This window comes from Ranitomeya imitator, chromosome 6, assembly GCF_032444005.1.
Source record: "Ranitomeya imitator isolate aRanImi1 chromosome 6, aRanImi1.pri, whole genome shotgun sequence".
NCBI classification, from domain to species: domain Eukaryota; kingdom Metazoa; phylum Chordata; class Amphibia; order Anura; family Dendrobatidae; genus Ranitomeya; species Ranitomeya imitator.
In genome coordinates this window covers 242,427,990-242,448,885 of record NC_091287.1, presented here as the reverse complement: position 1 = coordinate 242,448,885, position 20,896 = coordinate 242,427,990, and the positions used below count along the sequence as shown (strand labels likewise).

Sequence of the window (20,896 nt, the reverse complement as noted above, 5' to 3'; positions counted from 1 at the left end):
GTATGAGCGGTCACGTGGTGCCGCCGATTACAGTCATGAATATGCGGCCCCACCTCCCATTGGGGTGGAGCCGCATATTCATCACTGTAATGGGCAGCACCACGTGACCGCTCATACAGGAGAAGGTGCGGCGCGGACAGGACCCTGCGAGGGAGCCGGGTGAGTATTTTATTAACAGCAGGGGGGGCGCACAGGGGGTGAGAGGGTGTGGGGACAAAGATCTTTATTTTAAACACGAAAAAAAAAAAAAAAGGATTTTTCATATCTTCTCACTAGCAACGCTGCTGGAGAGAAGATATGAATGGCGGCTTCAGCACCAGATGCAGGGGACAACGCTTATCTCTAGCGCTGTCTCCTGCACGCTCGATGTGGTACCCAGTCGGCACACGGACGGCACACGTGTGCCACACGGATGGCCTCCATGAGCTCACAGACACACGGACAATTGCGGTCCGATTTTTCCGGTACCGGAATTATCTGGAGGTGTGAGACTGGCTTCAATGTGTATTTTTAGATAGTGCTTGTGAATACAAGTAATTTTCAATATACTAACTTAATTTTTCAGCAGTTCTTGAGATATTAACACTTTCTCTACACAGAACATGCTCATGTTTACATGTTCTTTTCTATTGACCTTGTAAGCACTGTTTTGGAGCTGAGCGGGATTCCTCGAGTGCATTGTTAAATTCTAATTCCAACCAGCTTCAGCACAGTGCTTAAAAGCTAGAGAGCAGCAGTGGTCGGTCTCCTAGGCAGTGAACTGTAAATTTAAAAAAGGTGTTTATATCTCAAATTTTCATAAGCAGTGAAATACAAAAGTGCTTGGTTTTACTAGTATTATCCAACAATATTCATTTATGGAGGTAGGAAAGACCCTTAAGTGTAAACCTAAACTCTGTGGTTTACAATATGAAACTAAAAACATGAGATATCTGAAATAATATGATTGTGTTCAGTCCCTATAAACTTAAATTATTCTGTGCCTATATATAATATTTATATTTTTAAATTTTATTTTCGTTAGAAATCATAGAAACGAAACTCTTTAATTACATGCATTTTTGCATGACTTTTGCTTGAAAGAACAGCTAATCTTCATCTCCACCTTCATCACTGACACTACACTGTGGACAGCAGAGACTCCCTTTTTCATCTACACTGGTAGTATAGATGTGTCCTGCTTCACACCTGTGCCAGAGATCTTGCCTCAGCAGCTCTGTGTCATATATGACTGTTTTGTCCTTTACTACATTGATGAGATCCATAGGTACTGGAAGCTTCTGTAGGTGGGCATGTAATTCATCCAAATGCACGGTGCGTTCTTCTGAGTACATCTCATTAATCAGTGATTTTATTTTGTGAGTAGATCTCTCTGGTATATTCTGCTCAATGAATGTCACCTCTACTTCTAAAGCCATTCGGAATAGTTCATAGTATTTCTCTGAAATGTCGTACTTGCTTGTAGCATTATCAATAGCTTGAGAAACAATAGGAATATCATTCAGTATTCTAATCAGAACTCTACGGCTCTTTTTTACTCTATTTTGTATTGCACCAAGTTTTTGCCAGAATGTTATTTTCTCACCTACTAACATCAGTGAACGTAGAGTTAGGTTGCCTTCTTGCAACTGTTGCACTGTCTTATCTAGCTGTGGAAAGTTACACAATTCAGTGTCATTTTCACTGAGGAACATTTCCAAATGATTTATCCATTTATAACTGATCCTTTCTTTAACTTTCTCTAAGTCAGACAATTTTTGCTTGATCAAATTGCCATATCGTAAACTTTTTCTTATGGGTTTCAGACATTTCGGACAAGACTTCAGTTTAATAACTTGGTCTCGGTCTTTCCTAACCATCCATTCTGATAAATGTGTCTCTTCAAAAAAATGTGGACAATCCATAAGTTGAACAAAGCGGGCATCAGGTTTTGCTTCATTTCCAAAGATCAATTCTTGTACTTCATCAGCATCACAAACTCTGCATTTCTTGGGGCATGGCTCTCCGCAAAATCCAATGCATGGGTGGCCACATTTAAGATTTTTCCTGCAAGGTTCATCACAAGCCTCTCTGTCACAAGGTTCCCAACAAAGTTTTGAACACATTTTATGCTTGCACCTCCACCCACAAGGTTTTGTGCAAGGAGCACATGGTTCACTGCATTTCTGAAGGCATTTTCCATGAAAACATGAATTTTCACAAGAACGGTTACAAAAGCACCGAGCGTTACACTTTTCTTCACACTTATGTGAACAGTAAAGTAGAATTCCACAAGCCTTTCCACATGTCAAGTGAAAGCCTCGTGTAACACAGGTGTTGCAACTTGCAGGGCAATTGTGTCCACAATCTAATTTTTCTCCACAATTCACATGACATTTTAATGTGGTGCCAGTCAACTCTGCTCCTTTCTTCATGTGACACAATGTTTTAACAGTGTGACCACATATCAGTGTAACGCTTACCTTTTCAGGACATTTTTTTGTACAGACCTGACTACATAATCGGACACATTTGTGACCACACTGTAATGCCTTAATACATGGCTCTTTGCAACAGAATTTTTCTGGATCCATTGAACATGGAACATCCTGAATGTGTCCACATAAAGGAATCTGTTTTGGAACAACCTCTTCACATTTACCACAAGGTTCACTGCACAACCTTTTGCACTTGTGTCTATTTTCACAGAGACTTTTTGGACAAGGCTTTCTGCATACAACATTTTCATGTTGCTGATCATAAGGGTGACATAAAAGAGGGCAAACATGGCCACAGTTCAATCTGAATACACAAGGAATCTTGCATCCACCCTCAGGAACATCAGCAAAGTCTGAGGATTTAGATACATAAGTTGCTGCATTAGAATGGTTGACACACTGGAGCTTTAACTCTTTACCAATAAGACCCTTTTCTTGTAATACATCATTAATTGCACTCCAAAGGGGAACTTTTGATAATAACTCCATATTCCCTATGCAAAATAATCCTTTCTTGGCTCTTGATAAGGCAACACATACCCGGTTTGGAATTTTAAGAAAACCAACATTGCCAAACAAGTTACTTCTTACCAGAGAGAGGATGATAATTTCATTTTCCTCTCCTTGGTATTTATCAACCACACATACCCTGACACCCTGAAACTGAGCTTTGGGCATCATTTTCTGCAAACAATGAAGCTGTCCAGAATAAGTAGTGAGTATTGTTATCTGTGATGGAGAGTAGCCTTGTTGTATGAAATAGAAGCAAAGTGACTTCACAAATGCAGCTTCATGGACATTCTGATGACTCTTGCCTTCCTTAATATGTTCCTCAAGGTGGTTGTGGTCCACAAAGAAGAGGCTGTGACAAACTCCCTAGCAGAGAAAATCAGAGAGGAGTAGATTATAATGACAGACAGTGGTGTCCAAAAGTCGTGAGACTGAAGCAGTAACCTTAGTGAAAACTAAAATTTGTGTAAATATTTTTAGATCTTGTTGTCCGATCTTTCTGTGGGTACTAGTTAAAAGTACCGCACTTCTTAAGTTTTTAAACTTTTACTGACAAAAATATCAGGTTTATGCAAAGACTCAATATTTACTGTGCTGACCTTCATTTTTCAATACTTTTGCAATTCACCCTTGCATGCTGGATATCACCTTCTGAGCCCAAATCCTGTCTAAAGTCAACCCATTCTTGCCTAATCAGTGCTTGGAATTTATCACTATTTCTGAGTTTTTGTTTGTTAACCAATTTTTGAAAATTGACAAGCAGTTCTCAAGAGATTGAGATCTAGAGATTTTCCTGGCTAAGGCCCCAAAATGTCAGCGTTTTGTTCACCAAGCCACATAGTTATCACTTTTGATTTGTGACATGGTGCTCTATTATGCTGGGAAAAAGCATTCTTCATCACCGAATTGCTAATTCATCGCTGTCAGAAATTTAATCTTGGAGGATGTTTAGATACCATTCTTTAATCATTGCAGTGTTCTTAGGCAAAATTGTGAGCCCACTCCCTAGGATGAAATGCAACCTCACACATGAATGGTCTCAGGATGATTTACTGTTGGCATGACACAGATTTCATAGTAGGCCTTTTCTTCTCGGGACAATCATTCTTCCAGATGTCCCAAATAGTCTGAAGGGGGCTTCATTAAAGAAAATAACTTTGGATAAAGTTAAGAAACTAAGCTGCAAAGGACTGATGTGAAACTGTTTTCTCTGATGAAACCCCCATCAAATTGATTGGTCCATCTGGAAGAATGATTAGAGAACAAAAGAGGAGTATTACATCCTGTGTCATCCCAACAATAAAGCATAATGAGACCATTCAGTGGTGGGATTGCATTTCATACAAAGGAATGGGTTTACTAACAAATGAAAACCATAATCTGTTTCAGTCTCAAAACTTTTGACTATGACTTTACATGTCCTACAACGTTTTACAAACTGTAATTTTTATCAAAACAAAGTGACATTGTCATTGGAAGACTATATCTGTGGAGATACGTGCAAGCCTATACCATAATGCTTTCTATCAAGAATAATTTGTTAGTATATCAGTACCAATCCTAGTATTAGCGCAGGGTCACATGACCATAGATTGTCTTCTCCAAGATATTCGGAGATGATAATGACACTCTGATGTGAGTTTGCTAGGAGTGTAAGCATAGCGTGATCTGATTCTTTCCGGTGCAAGAATTGGAGCACACCATGAGGACTAGATGGAGAACAAAATTTCGCCATCCTCTCCAATGTGTGAGCCTGCTAAAATCGAAAATCCGCACCTATAGACTTGAATGGGGAGTGTGTTCCGATTTTGGAGCAAAATTACAGCATGCTGTGATTTTATTCACAGAGAGATTCTGACAGAGAAAAAAAAAAATCAGTCATCAGTACTGCCCCAGTGAATTGATCATTGGTCCGAGTGCTATCCGATATAAAATCAGAGAGCATTCATCCAATTTATATGTTAATGTTACCCTGGCACTTAGCGTTTCAGTAAAAACATAACAAATTACTTCTATGTAATAGATTAATTGGCTTTCGCAAGGAAGTACTGGGTAAATTTATAAAAACATATAAGATAGGTAAAAAATTTAAAATTGCCAAAAAAATTCTAAACTTGGCTGTACAGATTAGACACAAGTCAATCTAATGTGTAAAAAAAATAATAAACCTGTCAGCAGGATTTTGATATGTAAGCTACAGCAGGGTCATATTAATGCTGTAATACTGATTAAAATGATACCTAAGGTGAAGAAATACGTTTTGTGCTTCTTGTAAAGTTTTGCTGTAATCATGTCTTCATGAATTGGGGCCGGCTATGGGGTGGGACTATGGGTGAGCGTCAAAAGAGCAGATTGAGAAATAGTATACACCTTTAGATGCGACTGCGCATGCACCAGCGCCATTTTGTGGGAGACCTAATTTTTTTTTGAGCCATAACAAAGAAGTGCGCAGGCACGATATTTAAAATAGGAGGCAGATAGTAACCTGTCATTCAAACAGGAGGCAGAAGGAGGAGCCAGAGCACCAAGAAAAGAGACTGATCATAGTTCCACCCCATAGCCCACCCGATGCACGAAGACATGATTACAGCAAAACTTTAAACACTCATTACATAGCAAAATCCTGCTGACAGGTTCTCTTTAACCATATGTCTAACTTATGACTTTAGTAAACGAATTATGAGGTTTCTATATACCTAATGCTCTACCATTTCTATCACCCTACCTTTATGCTTTCATAGGTAAGCACTGAAGCATGGTTCTCCAGCTTGTCATAGATGTGAGGCGTTAGCAACTGAGCAATTTCTGGTCTCATGCGATGCTGAAAATGAGAGGGCATATTAGTGTCAGTGAAAGATCATGCACTATTAAATAATAAAGTTCACAGGTAGATACACTCCATCACAAAGCTAGTGCAATGGTTTTAATAAGCCATTTGCAATGTTATATATTTTTTAAATGTCCAATACTCAAATTGAAATCTCCCTTCCTAGGAGCATAATGAGGTGTTTTAGTGAAACTTATTGGAAATAAGTAAATAAAATTAATCACACACACACACACAGTTATGCAATCTTAATAGGCAAATATTGGTACTAGCATGGGGACTTGTTAAGTATTAATTATTAATTGAATTATTCTTATTCTCAATTCTGTACTGAGCACATTGTCTCTCGCTGACTGTACAAAAAGCTATTTCTGTATATGTAGCTCAGAGTATAAGTTAACACCATATAGAGAGAACACGTGGTCTGTGGGACATATAATCGAGACTCACAGAAGGGTGGGCACTGTCACCTCCTGCCTACTTCTCCATCATTCTCCATGGACTTCAGACAACTAACAGAAGGAATGAACAACTGGTGGCCATGATAACTTCTATTCCATGATAGACAGACCTTTTTTTCCATCCCAGGAAAGATGAGGAACAAATGGACAATCTGTTCGTAACTATTTTAATTATTTTATGTTTTGCTGCAATGTGGTTTTTCTGAGGACAATCCAACAAACCACTAAATTTTTTATGAAACTATCAAGATATTTTTCTTTAAGAGTAACGCATCTGGTAAAGAGTCCTGATTAAATAAATGTGCAAAATAAGCATATTTAACAGGACTAAAAAGCTCAGTGACTTTTAACATGGCATGCTAATAGGAAGTCACAAGTCAAACTTGTGATCTACTACATATGGCCTGATCAACTTTGCAAGTGCTATTATTTGGAAGTGGCTTTGGGCATGACATCAGCAAAAAGAACTACTGTAGATATCAATGGCTTAAAGGGAATCTGTCACGACATGTGTGCTTTTTAATCTGAGAGCAGTATAATATTCACACGTGGTCAAAATTGTTGGCATCCCATTTAACCCCTTAATACCATTTTACGTACTATCCCGTCAAGGTGAACTGGGACTTAATTCCCAGGGACGGGATAGTACGTCATAGCGATCGGCCGCGTTCACGGGGGGAGCGCAGCTGATCGCTGCCGGGTGTCAGCTGACTATCGCAGCTGACATCGGGCACTATGTGCCAGGAGCGGTCACGGACCAGCCTTGAAATCGGCCACATGGGTGAATGCCCCGGCGTCCCTCTGCCCAACGCCTCCCGAAGAAGCAGTGCGAAACGCGCGTCGGGGCAGAGGGACGCCGGGGCATTCACCCATGTGGCCGATTTCAAGGTAATTTACCCACTGTAGTACAACACATAGTGCCTGTTGTAGATTATCATGTGCCATATTAGAGGATGAGCGCAGTCTACCTATGAATAGCATGGACAACATGAGTACAGTTTGAGCAGATGGTTTTCTCATTACAGGTTATTATGTATACATGGTATATTTTCCTAAGGTGTATTGATTATGCCTGTATGCTGTTTCGGCCTACAATTTGGGTGTAGCCTATGGCTTTTTTGTCCCTCATTTAAATGGTCCAGTACCTTTCTTCTTTATAAGTTATACCCTGTTTTTATATTGTATTATTTTCTAATAAATTGTTAGTTTTTACCAGTACCATGGTCTAGGTCACTTCTTTTTATACTATGTGATCAATCCTTTTGTGATATAGGTCAAACATGATTGCAGTGTTCCGGCGGCATAGGGAAGCATCACGCAGGGAGGGGGATCCCTGCATGCTTCCCTGAGACCCTCGGAGCAACGCGATGTGATCGCGTTGCTCCGAGGGTCTCCTACCTTCTTCTCCCAGCAGGTCCCGGATCCAAAATGGCCGTGGGGCTGTATCCGGGTCCTGCAGGGAGGTGGCTTACCAAGCGCCTGCTCAGAGCAGGGGCTGGCAAGCCTGCAGCAGTGCACGTCAGATTGCTGATCTGACAGAGTGCACAGCAAAGTGTCAGATCAGAAATCTGACCTTATAACATGATGCCTCCCCGGGGAAATGTTATAAAGTAAAAAAAAATATTTAGTTGTGTGAAAAAAAATAAATTCCTAAATAAAGAAAAAATATATATTATTCCCATAAATACATTTATCTAAATAAAAAAAATAAAAGTACACATAATTAGTAATGCCATGTCTGTAACGACCCGACCTATAAAACTGTCCCACTACGTAACCCCTTCAGTGAACACAGTAAAAAACAAACAAAAACAAGGCAAAAAACAATGCTTTATTATCATACCGCCGAACAAAAAGTGGAATAGCTCGCGATAAAAAAGACTGATATAAATAACCATGGTACTGCTGAAAAAGTCATCTTGTCCCGCAAAAAAAGAGCCACCATGCAGCATCATCAGCGAAAAAATAAAAAAGTTATAGTCCTCAGAATAAAGCGATGCAAAAATAATTATTTTTTCTATAAAATAGTTTTTATAGTATAAAAGCGCCAAAACTTTAAAAAAAATGATAAAAATGAGGTATCTCTGTAATCGTACTGACCTTGAAGAATAAAATTGCATTTTACCAAACGCGGAACGGTATAAACGTTCCCCCAAAAGAAATTCATGAATAGCTGTTTTTTGGTCATACTGCCACAAAAATCGGAATAAAAAGAGATCAAAAAATGTCACGTGCCCGAAAATGTTACCAATAAAAACGACAACTCGTCCTGCAAAAAGCAAGACCTCACATGACTCTGTGGACTCAAATATGGAAAAATTATAGCTCTCAAAATGTGGTAACGCAAAAATTTTTTTTTGAAATAAAAAGCGTCTTTTAGTGTGACGGCTGCCAGTCATAAAAATCTGATAAAAAAACCCGCTATAAAAGTAAATCAAACCCCCTTCATCACCCCCTTAGTTAGGAAAAAATAAAAAAAATTAAAAATATATATTTATTTCCATTTTCCCATTAGGGTTAGGGCTAGGGTTAGGGTTGGGGCTAGGGTTAGGGTTTGGATTACATTTACGGTTGGGATTAGGGCTAGGGGTGTGTCAAGGTAAGGGGTGTGGTTACGGTTAAGGTTGGGATTAGGGTTAGGGGCGGATTGGGGTTAGGGGTGTGGTTGGGATTAGGGTTAGGGGTGTGTTTGGATTAGGGTTTCAGTTAAAATTGGGGGTTTCCACTGTTTAGGCAATTCAGGGCTCTCCAAACGCGACATGGCATCCGATCTCAATTCCAACCAATTCTGTGTTGAAAAAGTAAAACAGTGCTCCTTCCCTTCCGAGCTCTTCCGTGCGTCCAAACAGGGGTTTACCCCAACATATGGGGTATCAGCGTACTCAGGACAAATTGGTTAACAACTTCTGGGGTCCAACTTCTCTTGTTACCCATGGGGAAAAAAATGGGGGTGCTAAAAAACCATTTTTGTAGGATAAAAATGATTTTTTATTTTCACGGCTCTGCGTTATAAACTGTAGTAAAATACTTGGGGGTTCAAAGTTCTCACAACACATCTAGATAAGTCCCTTGGGGGGTCTAGTTTCCAATATGGGGTCACTTGTGGGGAGTTTCTACTGTTTAGGTACATCAGGGGCTCTGCAAATGCAACGTGACGCCTGCAGACCAATCCATCTAAGTATGCATTCCAAATGGCGCTCCTTCCCTTCCGAGCTCTGCCATGCACCCAATCGGTGGTTCCCCCCCCCCACATATGGGGTATCAGCGTGCTCAGGACAAATTGGACAACAAATTCTGTTGTCCAATTTCTCTTGTTACCCTTGGGAAAATGCAAAACTGGGGGTTAAAAAATCATTTTTGTGAGAAAAAAAAAATATTTATTTTCACTGCTCTGCATTATAAACTTCTGTGAAGCACTTGGTTGGTCAAAGTGCTCACCACACATCTAGATAAGTTCCTTAGGGGGTCTACTTTCCAAAATGGTGTCACTTGTGGGGGGTTTCAATGTTTAGGCACATGAGGGGCTCTCCAAACGCAACATGGCGTCCCTGTTGTGAATTCTGTGGCAGAGCTCCCTCCTGTGGTCACAAGAGGTACTTCGGCTGGTTCTCTCTGTGAGCTTCCATTGGTGGAGGAAAGTGGTACTGCGGCTTCTGAGTTTCCTTCCTCAGGTGATGTGGTGAGGTCGTTAGGTGCTTCTCTATTTAACTCCACCTGGTGCTTTGATCCTGGCCTCCAGTCAATGTTCTAGTGTTGGACCTGTTTCCTCCTGGATCGTTCCTGTGGCTTGCTGCTCTGCATAGCTAAGTTCCTCTTTGCTATTTGTTTGCTGTTTTTTTCTGTCCAGCTTGTCAATTTGTTTTTTCTGCTTGCTGGAAGCTCTGGGACGCAGAGGGTTTACTTCCGTGCCGTTAGTTCGGTACGGAGGGTCTTTTTGCCCCCTTTGCGTGGTTGTTTGTAGGGTTTTGTGTTGACCGCAAAGTTACCTTTCCTATCCTCGCTCTGTTCAGCAAGTTGGGCCTCACTTTGCTAAATCTATTTCATCTCTACGTTTGTCTTTTCATCTTTACTCACAGTCATTATATGTGGGGGCTGCCTTTTCCTTTGGGGTATTTCTCTGAGGCAAGGTAGGCTTATTTTCTATCTTCAGGCTAGCTAGTTTCTCAGGCCGTGCCGAGTTGCATAGGCAGCGTTAGGCGCAATCCACGGCTGCCTCTAGTGTGGTTGGTTAGGATCAGGGATTGAGGTCAACAGAGTTCCCATGTCTCAGAGCTCGTTCTTGTTTTTTGGGTTATTGTCAGGTCACTGTATGTGCGCTGACCTCTATGTCCATTGTGGTTCTGAATTACCTTTCATAGCAGTACTGGAGGCCAATGTACTAATGATTCTCAATAGAGGGAAAAAAGAAGTTCTGAGACCATTTTTTTTTCTTTGCACTGTTTTGCCTTTTTTTCCCCACTAGACATTTGGGTGGTTCAGGACACAGGTGTAGCAATGGACATTAAAGGTCTGTCTTCATGTGTGGATCAGCTCACGGCAAGAGTACAAAGTATTCAAGACTTTGTGGTTCAGAATTCTATGTTAGAACCGAGAATCCCTATTCCTGATTTGTTTTTTGGAGATAGAACTAAATTTCTGAGTTTCAAAAATAATTGTAAACTATTTCTGGCTTTGAAACCTCGATCCTCTGGTGACCCAGTTCAACAAGTTAGGATCGTTATTTCTTTTTTGCGTGGCGATCCTCAGGACTGGGCATTTTCCCTTGCGCCAGGGGATCCTGCATTAAGTAATATCGATGCATTTTTCCTGGTGCTCGGATTGCTGTACGATGAGCCTAATTCTGTGGATCAGGCAGAGAAGAATTTGCTGGCTCTGTGGCAGGGTCAGGATGAAATAGAGGTATATTGTCAGAAATTTAGAAAGTGGTCCGTACTCACTCAGTGGAATGAAAGTGCGCTCGCAGCTATTTTCAGAAAAGGTCTCTCTGAAGCCCTTAAGGATGTTATGGTGGGATTTCCTATGCCTGCTGTTCTGAATGAGTCTATGTCTTTGGCCATTCAGATCGGTCGACGCTTGCGCGAGCGTAAATCTGTGCACCATTTGGCGGTATTACCTGAGCTTAAACCTGAGCCTATGCAGTGCGATAGGACTTTGACCAGAGTTGAACGGCAAGAACACAGACGTCTGAATGGGCTGTGTTTCTACTGTGGTGATTCCACTCATGCTATCTCTGATTGTCCTAAGCGCAATAAGCGGTTCGCTAGGTCTGCCACCATTGGTATGGTACAGTCAAAATTTCTTCTGTCTGTTACCTTGATCTGCTCTTTGTCATCGTATTCTGTCATGGCATTTGTGGATTCAGGCGCTGCCCTGAATTTGATGGACTTGGAGTATGCTAGGCGATGTGGGTTTTTCTTGGAGCCCTTGCAGTGTCCTATTCCATTGAGAGGAATTGATGCTACGCCTTTGGCCAAGAATAAGCCTCAGTAGTGGACCCAGCTGACCATGTGCATGGCTCCTGCACATCAGGAGGTTATTCGCTTTCTGGTGTTGCATAATCTGCATGATGTGGTCGTGTTGGGGTTGCCATGGCTACAAGTCCATAATCCAGTTTTAGATTGGAAATCCATGTCTGTGTCCAGCTGGGGTTGTCAGGGGGTACATGGTGATGTCCCATTTCTGACTATTTCGTCATCCACCCCTTCTGAGGTTCCTGAGTTCTTGTCTGATTACCGGGATTTATTTGATGAGCCCAAGTCCGATACCCTACCTCCGCATAGGGATTGTGATTGTGCTATCGATTTGATTCCTGGTAGTAAATTCCCTAAAGGTCGACTGTTTAATTTATCTGTGCCTGAGCACGCTGCTATGCGGAGTTATGTGAAGGAGTCTTTGGAGAAGGGGCATATTCGCCCGTCATCGTTGCCATTGGGAGCAGGGTTCTTTTTTGTAGCCAAGAAGGATGGTTCACTGAGACCTTGTATAGATTACCGCCTTTTAAATAAGATCACGGTTAAATTTCAGTACCCCTTGCCATTGTTATCTGATTTGTTTGCTCGGATTAAGGGGGCTAGTTGGTTCACTAAGATAGATCTTCGTGGTGCGTATAATCTTGTGCGTATTAAGCGAGGCGATGAGTGGAAAACTGCATTTAATACGCCCGAGGGCCATTTTGAGTATCTAGTAATGCCATTCGGACTAGCCAATGCTCCAGCAGTGTTTCAGTCCTTTATGCATGACATCTTCCGAGAGTACCTGGATAAATTCCTGATTGTGTACTTAGATGATATTTTGATCTTCTCGGATGATTGGGAGTCTCATGTGAAGCAGGTCAGAACGGTGTTTCAGGTCCTGCGTGCTAATTCTTTGTTTGTGAAGGGATCAAAGTGTCTCTTTGGTGTTCAGAAGGTTTCATTTTTGGGGTTCATCTTTTCCCCTTCTACTATCGAGATGGATCCTGTTAAAGTCCAAGCCATCCATAATTGGACTCAGCCGACATCTCTGAAAAGTCTGCAAAAGTTCCTGGGCTTTGCTAATTTTTATCGTCGCTTCATCTGCAATTTTTCTAGTATTGCTAAACCATTGACCGATTTGACCAAGAAGGGTGCTGATTTGGTCAATTGGTCTTCTGCTGCGGTGGAAGCTTTTCAAGAGTTGAAGCGTCGTTTTTCTTCTGCCCCTGTGTTGTGTCAACCAGATGTTTCGCTTCCGTTCCAGGTCGAGGTTGATGCTTCTGAGATTGGAGCAGGGGCTGTTTTGTCGCAGAGAAGTTCTGATTGCTCGGTGATGAAACCATGCACCTTCTTTTCCAGGAAGTTTTCGCCTGCTGAGCGTAATTATGATGTGGGCAATCGAGAGTTGCTGGCCATGAAGTGGGCATTCGAGGAATGGCGTCATTGGCTTGAAGGAGCTAAGCATCACGTGGTGGTCTTGACTGATCATAAGAACTTGACTTATCTCGAGTCCGCCAAGCGGTTGAACCCTAGACAAGCTCGTTGGTCATTGTTTTTTGCCCGTTTTGACTTTGTGATTTCATACCTTCCGGGCTCTAAAAATGTGAAGGCGGATGCTCTGTCTAGGAGTTTTGTGCCCGACTCTCCGGGTGTATCTGAGCCGGCGGGTATCCTCAAAGAGGGAGTAATTGTGTCTGCCATCTCCCCTGATTTGCAGCGGGTGCTGCAAAAATTTCAGGCTAATAAACCTGATCGTTGCCCAGCGGAGAAACTGTTTGTCCCTGATAGGTGGACGAATAAAGTTATCTCTGAGGTTCATTGTTCGGTGTTGGCTGGTCATCCTGGAATCTTTGGTACCAGAGAGTTAGTGGCTAGATCCTTCTGGTGGCCATCTCTGTCGCGGGATGCGCGTACTTTTGTGCAGTCCTGTGGGATTTGTGCTCGGGCTAAGCCCTGCTGTTCTCGTGCCAGTGGGTTGCTTTTGCCCTTGCCGGTCCCGAAGAGGCCTTGGACACATATCTCTATGGATTTTATTTCAGATCTTCCCGTCTCTCAAAAGATGTCAATCATTTGGGTGGTCTTTGATCGCTTCTCTAAGATGGTCCATTTGGTACCCTTGTCTAAATTGCCTTCCTCCTCTGATTTGGTGCCTTTGTTCTTCCAGCATGTGGTTCGTTTGCATGGCATTCCAGAGAATATTGTTTCTGACAGAGGTTCCCAGTTTGTTTCGAGGTTTTGGCGAGCCTTTTGTGGTAGGATGGGCATTGACTTGTCTTTTTCCTCGGCTTTCCATCCTCAGACTAATGGCCAGACCGAACGAACCAATCAGACCTTGGAAACATATCTGAGATGCTTTGTTTCTGCTGATCAGGATGACTGGGTGTCCTTTTTGCCTTTGGCTCAGTTCGCCCTTAATAATCGGGCCAGCTCGGCTACCTTGGTTTCGCCGTTTTTCTGCAATTCTGGGTTCCATCCTCGTTTCTCTTCAGGACAGGTTGAGTCTTCGGACTGTCCTGGTGTGGATACTGTGGTGGACAGGTTGCAGCAGATTTGGACCCAGGTAGTGGACAATTTGACCTTGTCCCAGGAGAAGGCTCAACATTTCGCTAATCGCAGACGCCATGTGGGTCCCCGACTTCGTGTTGGGGATCTGGTTTGGTTATCTTCTTGTCACATTCCTATGAAGGTTTCCTCTCCTAAGTTTAAACCTCGTTTTATTGGTCCGTATAGGATTTCTGAGGTTCTTAATCCTGTGTCTTTTCGTCTGACCCTTCCAGATTCTTTTTCCATACATAACGTATTCCATAGGTCATTGTTGCGGAGATACGTGGCACCTATGGTTCCATCTGTTGAACCTCCTGCCCCGGTTTTGGTGGAGGGGGAATTGGAGTATATTGTGGAGAAGATTTTGGATTCTCGTGTTTCAAGACGGAAACTCCAGTATCTGGTTAAATGGAAGGGTTATGCTCAGGAAGATAATTCCTGGGTTTTTGCCTCTGATGTCCATGCTCCCGATCTTGTTCGTGCCTTTCATATGGCTCATCCTGGTCGTCCTGGAAGCTCTGGTGAGGGTTCGGTGACCCCTCCTCAAGGGGGGGGGGTACTGTTGTGAATTCTGTGGCAGAGCTCCCTCCTGTGGTCACAAGTGATACTTCGGCTGGTTCTCTCTGTGAGCTTCCGCTGGTGGAGGAAAGAGGTACTGCGGCTTCTGAGTTTCCTTCCTCAGGTGATGTGGTGAGGTCGTTAGGTGCTTCTCTATTTAACTCCACCTGGTGCTTTGATCCTAGCCTCCAGTCAATGTTCTAGTGTTGGACCTGTTTCCTCCTGGATCGTTCCTGTGGCTTGCTGCTCTGCATAGCTAAGTTCCTCTTTGCTATTTGTTTGCTGTTTTTTTCTGTCCAGCTTGTCAATTTGTTTTTTCTGCTTGCTGGAAGCTCTGGGACGCAGAGGGTGTACCTCCGTGCCGTTAGTTCGATACGGAGGGTCTTTTTGCCCCCTTTGCGTGGTTTTTGTAGGGTTTTGTGTTGACCGCAAAGTTACCTTTCCTATCCTCGCTCTGTTCAGAAAGTTGGGCCTCACTTTGCTAAATCTATTTCATCTCTACGTTTGTCTTTTCATCTTTACTCACAGTCATTATATGTGGGGGCTGCCTTTTCCTTTGGGGTATTTCTCTCAGGCAAGGTAGGCTTATTTTCTATCTTCAGGCTAGCTAGTTTCTCAGGCCATGCCGAGTTGCATAGGCAGCGTTAGGCGCAATCCACGGCTGCCTCTAGTGTGGTTGGTTAGGATCAGGGATTGCGGTCAACAGAGTTCCCACGTCTCAGAGCTCGTTCTTGTTTTTTGGGTTATTGTCAGGTCACTGTATGTGCGCTGACCTCTATGTCCATTGTGGTTCTGAATTACCTTTCATAACACGTCCCATCTCAATTTCAGTCAATTTTGCATTGAAACGTGAAATAGCGCTCCTTCCCTTCCGAGCTTTGCCATGTGCCCAAACAGTGGTTTACCCCCACATATGGGGTATCGGTGTACTCAGGACAAATTGTACAAGAACTTTACGGTGAAGAAAGAATAATTACATTTTTACCACTGAAATGTTTTTTTTTAGCCACACGTTTTTTATTTTTCTAAGGGCTAATAGGAAAAAATGAACCTCAGTTTGTTGTAAAAAGTTCTACTGATTGCGCCAATTGGAAAATACTTTCAGGCGCAGTGCAAAGCTCAGAAGGGAAGGAGTGCCATATTATAGTGATTATTTTACTGTTATGATTTGCAGGTGCCATGACCCACTGGAAGAGCCCCTGAGGTGCCAGAACAGCAGAATCCCTCATAAGTTACCCCATTTTACAAACTAGATCTCTCATTGAATTAATTTAGGAGGTGCAGTGATCATATTGACATCAAGGGTGTGTCACAGAATTTTATAACTTTAGGCAGTGAAGAAAAAATAATTACATTTTTACCACCATAATTTTGTTTTTGCCACTCATTTTACATTTTCACAAGAGGAAATGGGTAAAAATGGTACCGAAATTTGTCCCACAATTTCTGCTGAATGTAGAAATAACCTATATATGACTGCACAGTACTGTTTAGCCATATGGCTAGGCTCGAGAGGGATGGAGTGCTATTTGCCTCATGGAGTGAAGATTTCCCTAGAGTAGTTATGTGGACTCCATCTACAGAAACCCTAAGGCCCGCGTCACACTACCGTAGACTACGGTATATATATATATATATTTATATTACAAAAGATAGATAGAAGAAAAGCCGGTAATTCTTCTGCCTTGATCTGTAAAATCACTGCAGTAGATGACAGGATAGAAGAAATGGATTACATACAGTAATTACAAATAGAATAGGTAGATATACAGATGTCAGTAACAAATACAATTAGTATAGTGTGTGTGCATCTTACTGTACATGTATTTAATAAAATATTTTTTGGAAAAAATGGCGTGGGCTCCAGCGCAATTTTCGTAACCTGCAGAGGGAAAGTCGACAGCTGGGGGTAGATGTTTATAGCCTGGGAAGGGGGTAATACCCATGAAGCTTCCCAGGCTATTAATATCAGCTCACAGCTGTATAATTAGCCTCTACTGGCTAATAAAATGGGGGACCTTAAAAAAAATTGATGTAGGGTCCCCCCTATAATTAATAACCAGTAATTAATAACCAGTAAAGGCTATACAGACAGCTACGGGCTGATATTAATAGCCTAGGAAGCCATGGATACTGTCCCCCAGGTTAAAAACATCAGCTCTCAGCCATCCCAGAAAAGACGCATCTCCAAGATGCGCCAATTCTGGCACTTAGCCTCGCTCTTCCCACTTGCCCTGTAGCGCTGGCAAGTGGGGTGATAGTTGCGGGGGTTGATGTCACCTTTGTATTGTCAGGTGACATCAAACCCAGAGGTTAGTAATAGAGAGGCGTCAATAAGACGCCCCCATTACTAACCTAGATAAGAAAACACAGATACCCAGAAAAAAGTCCTTTAATTGAAAGAATGACACAGACTCCTTTATTATTCTTAATTAAACCATACTTACAACCTCACCCATTCCCCCGATGCCCTTGTCAAATGCAAACAAGGTAAAAAAAACAAACAACAGTATTCTTCACCTTTCCGCAGAGATGCTTTTAATCCATTTGTCTCACGATGGGTCCAGCTCTACTATATCTAGATGGCTGGCTGCATGATGCGTCCATACAGCCTGTCATGCGGCAATAAAAACTACATTTCCGAGCACTAAAGAATACTCGGAGGACATCCGAGCGTGCTCGGGAAATCTCGAGTAATGAGTATATTTGCTCATCACTTCTAAACGCGCATCAGGGATCGTGCCTGGCTCCTTGGCATATCTTTACTTATATCATGGGAAAGCACTAATGGATACAATAGTATTATTGTCTTTGACTTGCAATGTAACTAGGATACTTTAAGGGAATACCCTATGACAGGTCTTAGATTATCTGGTCTCTGGTGCTATCTGCATTGTGGCAGCATAATCACTGAGATGCACTTACTTTAATTCTATTTATTTGTGTTTTGCTGCTGTATGTGCACTCGCGGTGATGCGCCCTCTGCTGGATGTCCCTCGAGCGTGGGAAAAAAAAATCAGAAAAGTTCCCAGGCTCGAGTTCATATGAGGACAACCAGCAGAGGGCGCATCACCGCGAATGAAGGTAACTACAGGTCATTGACCTACTTTACATTCATTCGCTGGGGTTTTACAGGCAGGAGCACAGCTGCATTATAGCAGAGCTCTTGCCTGTAAAAAAAATGTAACCCCTTCAGATGGATTTACATCGTGGGACATGACAGATCATCGGAAGGTATGAGATATTGTTGATTTTTTATTTTTCCTTTGTTACAGAGCGAGGGTCTTCAGGTGGATTACCAGGATAATAAAATATTCCAACAACCTGTGTTTTTATTTCATTAAAAGACTTTTTAATAATGTGTGTGGTTTTTAACCATTTCAGACTATTGGATTAATAATGGATAGGTGTCATAATTGACGCCTCTCCATTATTAATCTGGCTTAATGTCACCTTACAATAGCAAGGTGACATTAACCCTTCATTACCCCATATCCCACAGCTACACGGGAATGGGAAGAGAGTGGCCAAGTGCCAGAATAGGCGCATCTTCCAGATGTGCCTTTTCTGGGGTGGCTGGGTGCAGATGTTTTTAGCCAGGGGGGGGGGGGGCAATAACCATGGACCCTCTCCAGGCTATTAATATCTGCCCTCAGTCACTGGCTTTACTACTCTGGCGGAGAAAATTGCGCAGGAGCCCACGCCAATTTTTTCCGCCATATAACCCTTTAATTTAAGAGCTAGAGCACCCAAATTTTGTACATACACACTACTAACATTAGTAGTGTTGAATATGCAAAAACAATGGGGATATGACATGGTTTACTATATGTAAACCATGTCTCATATCATGTCGGGTTTAGGAAGGAGATAGCTTAATAGCCGGTAATTCAATTGTCGGCTTTTGCTATCTCGCGCTGTATGCTCCAGGTAAGTTTATCATTAACTAGGATCCCCAAGTCCTTCTCCCTGTCAGATTTACCCAGTGGTTTCCCATTCAGTGTGTAATGGTGATATTGATTCCTTCTTCCCATGTGTATAACCTTACATTTATCATTGTTAAACCTCATCTGCCACCTTTCAGCCCAAGTTTCCAACTTATCCAGATCCATCTGTAGCAGAATACTATCTTCTCTTGTATTAACTGCTTTACATAGTTTTGTATCATCTGCAAATATTGATATTTTACTGTGTAAACCTTCTACCAGATCATTAATGAATATGTTGAAGAGAACAGGTCCCAATACTGACCCCTGCGGTACCCCACTGGTCACAGCGACCCAGTTAGAGACTATACCATTTATAACCACCCTCTGCTTTCTATCACTAAGCCAGTTACTAACCCATTTACACACATTTTCCCCCAGACCAAGCATTCTCATTTTGTGTACCAACCTCTTGTGCGGCACGGTATCAAACGCTTTGGAAAAAATCGAGATATACCACGTCCAATGACTCACCGTGGTCCAGCCTATAGCTTACCTCTTCATAAAAACTGATTAGATTGGTTTGACAGGAGCGATTTCTCATAAACCCATGCTGATATGGAGTTAAACAGTTATTCTCATTGAGGTAATCCAGAATAACATCCCTCAGAAACCCTTCAAATATTTTACCAACAATAGAGGTTAGACTTACTGGCCTATAATTTCCAGGTTCACTTTTAGAGCCCTTTTTGAATATTGGCACCACATTTGCTATGCGCCAGTCCTGCGGAACAGACCCTGTCGCTATAGAGTCCCTAAAAATAAGAAATAATGGTTTATCTATTACATTACTTAGTTCTCTTAGTACTCGTGGGTGTATGCCATCCGGACCCGGAGATTTATCTATTTTAATCTTATTTAGCCGGTTTCGCACCTCTTCTTGGGTTAGATTGGTGACCCTTAATATAGGGTTTTCATTGTTTCTTGGGATTTCACCTAGCATTTCATTTTCCACCGTGAATACCGTGGAGAAGAAGGTGTTTAATATGTTAGCTTTTTCCTCGTCATCTACAACCATTCTTTCCTCACTATTTTTTAAGGGGCCTACATTTTCAGTTTTTATTCTTTTACTATTGATATAGTTGAAGAACAGTTTGGGATTAGTTTTACTCTCCTTAGCAATGTGCTTCTCTGTTTCCTTTTTGGCAGCTTTAATTAGTTTTTTAGATAAAGTATTTTTCTCCCTATAGTTTTTTAGAGCTTCAATGGTGCCATTCTGCTTTAGTAGTGCAAATGCTTTCTTTTTACTGTTAATTGCCTGTCTTACTTCTTTGTTTAGCCACATTGGGTTTTTCCTATTTCTAGTCCTTTTATTCCCACAAGGTATAAACCGCTTACACTGCCTATTTAGGATGTTCTTAAACATTTCCCATTTATTATCTGTATTCTTATTTCTGAGGATATTGTCCCAGTCTACCAGATTAAGGGCATCGCTAAGCTGGTCAAACTTTGCCTTCCTAAAGTTCAGTGTTTTTGTGACTCCCTGACAAGTCCCCCTAGTGAAAGACAGGTGAAACTGCACAATATTGTGGTCGCTATTTCCTAGATGCCCAACCACCTGCAGATTTGTTATTCTGTCAGGTCTATTAGATAGTATTAGGTCTAAAAGTGCTGCTCCTCTGGTTGGATTCTGCACCAATTGTGAAAGATAATTTTTCTTGGTTATTAGCAGAAACCTGTTGCCTTTATGGGTTTCACAGGTTTCTGTTTCCCAGTTAATATCCGGGTAGTTAAAGTCCCCCATAACCAGGACCTCATTATGGTTTGCAGCTTCATCTATCTGCTTTAGAAGTAGACTTTCCATGGTTTCTGTTATATTTGGGGGTTTGTAACAGACCCCAATGAGAATTTTGTTACCATTTTTCCCTCCATGAATTTCGACCCATATGGACTCGACATCCTCATTTCCTTCGCTAATATCCTCCCTTAAAGTGGACTTTAGACAAGACTTTACATAGAGACAAACCCCTCCTCCTCTCCGATTTTTACGATCCTTTCTAAACAGACTGTAACCCTGTAAGTTAACTGCCCAGTCATAGCTTTCATCTAACCATGTCTCGGTTATTCCCACTATGTCAAA

At 41.9% G+C, this 20,896-nt stretch overlaps 1 protein-coding gene across 1 annotated transcript in view; it reads right to left on the bottom strand.

Moving 5' to 3' along the window:
• Nucleotides 1-294: 294 nt before the first annotated feature.
• Nucleotides 295-20,896, bottom strand: part of LOC138643350 (NFX1-type zinc finger-containing protein 1-like) — a 245,980-nt gene continuing 225,378 nt past the window's right edge. Inside the window, exons 16-17 of the mRNA XM_069732272.1 lie at nucleotides 5,713-5,808; nucleotides 295-3,353 (exon numbers count right to left, since the gene is read on the bottom strand). Coding sequence (XP_069588373.1) covers nucleotides 1,089-3,353; nucleotides 5,713-5,808 — 2,361 coding nt within the window. The 3' untranslated portion in view covers nucleotides 295-1,088. The remainder of the gene's footprint in view (nucleotides 3,354-5,712; nucleotides 5,809-20,896) is intronic.